Source organism: Postia placenta, assembly GCF_002117355.1.
Source record: "Postia placenta MAD-698-R-SB12 unplaced genomic scaffold POSPLAscaffold_27, whole genome shotgun sequence".
NCBI classification, from domain to species: Eukaryota; Fungi; Basidiomycota; class Agaricomycetes; order Polyporales; family Adustoporiaceae; genus Rhodonia; species Rhodonia placenta.
In genome coordinates, this window is record NW_020169858.1 from 29,493 (window position 1) to 34,677 (window position 5,185).

Genomic DNA, 5,185 nt, shown 5'->3' on the forward strand with positions numbered 1-5,185 from the left:
AATTAGGCTCAGAGTCTAGGAAAAAGCAAGAAAAAAAGAGAAAATAAAGAAATAGGAAGGATTGGTTCAGAAGAACACCGAAAAAGACAAGAAATCAAGCACAAAAAGGAGAATAAAAGTAGTCAATGAAGCAAGAACTAAGAAACAAAGTGACCCCTACTTTACAGCCCACTGTTTTTATGAGTCTCGTGGTAAAAATATATTGTTCCACTAGGCCCCACAGGAAAAAAGTCAAATTATCAGAATTTATATTAATAGCATCTTTATAAATTAAACACAAATCTCTATTAACCATAAAATTTGGATACATTTTTAATGTCAATAAAATTATGATCATTATTTAAATTAAGACTATCAGATGGAGTGGAGGCAATATCCTTATCAATAAAAATATTCGGAACCGAAGCATTATCTTCTGTATTCTGTGTATCTCTAGCCATAGAATAAAATCTAACATTAGCAAAAGCAAAAGCATAAGGTCTATTATTAAAAATAGAAAATTTGTTATAAAAAAACCCCTATCCTATTTAGGGCACAAGGAGAAGGATCATTATTAAAATTAATTTTAGTGCTTCTTTGCCAATTATAACACATTTCATTAATTAAATTATCAATAATTTTAAAAGCTAAATAAATTTTAAATACAATTTGAATAACTTTATTTAAAGATAATACAAATAAAAAACCTAAAAAACAAAATGAAGCGGTAAAAAAATCATAAATATTTAAATTACTAAAAAATTTCATAAAAATAGCAGTAGGACCAAGGAACCAACCTAAAATTTCTAAATAATGTGTACAGAACTTCTTAAATAAGATTTGTTTACCCACTTCTACTGTTTTCATCATTAAATTACTATTCATTTTAAAATACTTAAATTTATAAACCAAAGCTGTAACCCACCATAAACCAATGACACCCATACAAATTGAACTCCATCCCAAAAACATAACAAAATAATAAGCACCACTCCAATAAATGAAAGTCGCAATACCACCCAAAGTGATAGTCCTCCTCTAGCAAAGTTATTACAGATACTTAGAAACAGATAAATAATAAATTTTCTCATATAGGTGTTCTTTTTGTTTTTGTGTAAAGTAACAGATTAGATCAAGATAGTATATATCCCCCACAGAAAATGCGAAAATAAGTCAAATTATCATCAACTCTAACTGGGGAGAATAATAATCAATTATTGTTATGGGAGTGGGGATAAATTAAATTTTTAATGGTTAAATTAGGGATTATTCATTAAGAGTATCCAATTTGATTGGGTTAGTATCGATTGCAACATTTTTATTATAAACAAAAGTTCGTTTATTAGAAGTTTTTTGAAGGTTATATAACTGATTTTTCATTTCAATTGTTTGTGAATCAATATTCCTAAACCATTTAACATGGCTTAATTCTACTGAACTATCTTTATGTAATAAAGATTTCATAACTTCAAATGGAATAGAAGAGGCATTTTTAAATCCTTTGATTTTACATATATATTTACCAGTAGTGGTAATACCTGCATAAATTTTAGGTCCTAAGAATACAGCTTCTTTGAATATATATTCCAACTTAATTTTACCAAGTTCATTACTAATAAGATCATTAGGTAAAGGTTTATCAAAAAAACCTGAATCGGTATCAGCGTAAAATAATCTAAAATTAGGTATTTTTTAAATTGAGACATATGAACTCTTGAATATGCAGTTACTGCTGAAGCAATACCAATAGAATTTTTTACAGAAGAAGATTCTGTAGTTGAATGACTAATTAATAATACTTCATCAGTAATTTTAATTTGATCGTGAAGAGAGTTTAATTTACCTTCTTGTATCTTATTTTTTAAATCCACATTAGTAATGAATTCAGTTATATCCAGATCAGGTTTCATACCAAATCTACCATAAAGTGAATTCATTAATAATTTAGCTATTAGGTTCATTGGATCTGATTTAGGATAAGTTAATCTCAATTGATACAGATATGTAACGAATTTAGAAAAAAGATCTTTTTTATCAAATGCATAACCATTTAAGACTTGAATTTTATAATCACCTCTGTTTACAGCATTGTAATATTCACATGAATTAATTATCATTTTGAATTTACCAATAGGTGATACAGTTCGGTTATTATAATGAATTTGTAAATAAGGTTCGTGTAAATCTTTTAGTGTTTCCACTAAAACTTCTGCGAACCAATATTTATTAGAAAGAAAATTTTCATTAAATCCTTCAAATTGAATAGGTTTACCTACAGGGAATAAATTTTTTTCCATTGAAGCTGGATATAAAGAATTAACATCGTACACATAAATATTTTCACCATATGGGATATAATTATCTGTAGAGCCACCTGTATATGAACTTCTAATGAAATCATGAATTTTACCTTTAAGGATGGGTATTGTACCCTCTTCTAAAAAATTAGCTCTATAAATAGCAAAAGCTAAACTAGGAATAGTTGGATATTTATCAACTATGATCCCCCAGTTATTATATACTTGTGCTCTAAATTTTACTAATATTTCGAATAAAGCAATACAATCTGCTTCAACATATGCCTGGACTTTTGTTCTCCATTCCATATAGTCCCTAATCTTTTCAACATCTTTAGAATAATGACCTAGATTCTCCATTATATACTGTTGTCCAATTTGATCATCACCAATGTAAACTGGTTCAGTACCTTTTTGTACATCACATTTAAATTGTTTAGCAAGGTTAGCTAATGAAGAAGGTAACAATAATAATGAATCTTTAATAGTAATAGAAATATTTTTATCAGTATTAAAAATTTTAATGCTAATAAATTTATCCTCTCTTTTTATTATTTCAACATTAAACCCTTCAGTAGTTAATTGATAAATATCCCTTAACATGAAAATAATATCAAATTTACTAAAGTTATGTAAGTATACGGTGTACCCTTTATATTTAGATCTCAATATGTTTCCTAATAATGACTTAGCATTATCAGTGAACCATGAATAAGCTTTAGAAGATTAGTTTTTGAGAATTGGCAAATTAATATCGATAAATATCCTACAACACCTTCAATATCTTTTGCAATATTCAGAAAATTTTATCTTAAAGAAAATACTATCCCTTTAACTAAAGGTAAAATATTTGATTTCATTAGAGAATCATTTACAGGTGAATCAACGGAAAACTATAAACCTTATGGTAAAAATATTCACGTTTATGATGTGAACGCTTTATATCCATCTTCTATGGCTAATAATTTGTTCCCTTCCCTCTTCCTTTTGTTTGTTTCCTTTTTTTTGTTAAAAAAAGGACTAAAACAAAAGTTTACTGACAGGGTTAATTAATTTTATTAAATTAATAAGTGCGGCCTCGGGAGTAGGGCAAATTAATCAGTTCGATGGAGATATTACTATTTTAAATAATATATATTGGATCGCTGATGTTGATGTAGAAACTAAAACAGATCTATATCAACCTATTCTGCAAATTCATCATAAAACGGCCTCTGGAATTAGAACTGTTGCTCCTCCCCATCCCCTAACCCCTATTGGGGAAGGGGATGGGGAGGCCTGAGTCAAACACGGATTCTTATCTTATAAGCCTATTTTTAAGTTAAGGTGTCAAGAGGAATTGAACCTCTGAAAAAAGTATTAACAGTACCTCGCAATAACCACTCTGCCATAACACCATTTTTTTAACCGTCCTAATTAAAGACAAACTATGCCGATAAGGCGGGAAAAATATTTATAGGGTAGACGCGATTCGAACACGCATTATGTCTCCATCCCAAATGGAGCGATTCACCAATTAATCAACTACCCTTTATCAAGATCAGATTTAAGTATATAAGCTTATACACTTTTATAGTAATATATATTATATAACTCTTTTATAATAATATATAATATATAATATATAATATATTAAAAATCCGATCGGCTCTTCCACCAAGCCTCTTCCTTTTGTTATTCTGTGTTTTTTTTAATTAAAAAAACAATAAAAAGGACAGGGTTAATTAATTTTATTAAATTAATAAGCACGGCAGCCGTAGGGGTGCCTCGCGGCCTCGGGATGCGGGAGGGGGATAAATTATTAACATAAAAAATATTATTTAAATAATATTACTTAAAAACTAAAAATAGATTAATTTGTTTAATTTAAAAAAATCTATGTCCCATTGTAACAGTAAAACTAAATGTACCTCTTTTGTTTTTTGAAGTAAATCTACTATTAGTTACAATATCAGCACTACTTCTAGTTAAACTTCCGTGTTGAGTAGTTTTAACTGTATGTCGAGGGACTATTTTTTGTTTTAATAAACGACCTGCTAATCTGATTTTAAGTCCAGTTAAGAAAGTAGGGATATTAGAATTAGTTTCAGGTATTCTTATTGTAGGATTTTTAATATTAGCTTTATTAAAAATTTTATCTAATATAAAAATATAAGGTTTATAATTAATATCACAAATTCTACCAAGAAGATTAGCTAATATATTACTATCGTAAAAAGGATAATGTAATTTGACTAAATCAAGTTCTACTGGTTTTTTTAAAATTTTACTTAAATTAGCACATAATATTTCTAAATTTTTACTATTAACAGATAAGAATTTAGATTTTTTAATTTTAGAATTATTTTTATTAACTAAAAAGAATAATAACCGTATAACTACTTTATGAGGTGTAATATTATAAATAGGTCTACTAATTAAACTTGACATTGTCATAAATGAATTTTCTAATATAGAAGATATATTTTTTAAAAATTTATTTTTTACGTTATTAAATTTAAAATTTATATTTTGAGATTTAGCTATTTCTACATTAAATTTTGAAAAAGATTTTAAGTAATTACTTAGAATTATATTATTTATTCCTTGTACAGGATATAGGTTAAGTATATTCGCCGCTCGCGCGAGCGGGTTATTTTGTCTATATTTTTCTACGTTTAAAACATTTAACATATCTATTCTTTCATAATATTTTTTACCTTTCCGGTTTAAATTAGAACTTTGAGCTGTATCTTCTAATGCTAATTCTCTTACTTTAGATATTTTTGTATTTAAGATTAGTTGATTTTTATTACTTAAATTTGAAGAGATTTTATTCAAATCTGTACTATATTGGGTTAATTTTTGTAGATTCGGGTTAAGACTTTTTTTGAAGGCAGCATTTGGCCGTTTAGAATTTAATTCTTCAG

General features: G+C 27.3%; 1 protein-coding gene and 1 non-coding gene across 2 annotated transcripts; both read right to left on the bottom strand.

Moving 5' to 3' along the window:
• Positions 1-3,600: 3,600 nt before the first annotated feature.
• On the bottom strand, positions 3,601-3,673 carry POSPLADRAFT_t167. Its single transcript has one exon. It is a non-coding gene; the product is annotated as a tRNA-Asn (tRNA).
• A 478-nt stretch (positions 3,674-4,151) lies between these two features.
• On the bottom strand, positions 4,152-4,745 carry POSPLADRAFT_1114665 (hypothetical protein; the record flags this gene model as incomplete). Its single annotated transcript, XM_024483440.1, has 1 exon — positions 4,152-4,745. A coding segment is annotated over one exon (594 nt), but the record flags the coding sequence as incomplete, so codon positions are not given.
• Positions 4,746-5,185: the final 440 nt, after the last annotated feature.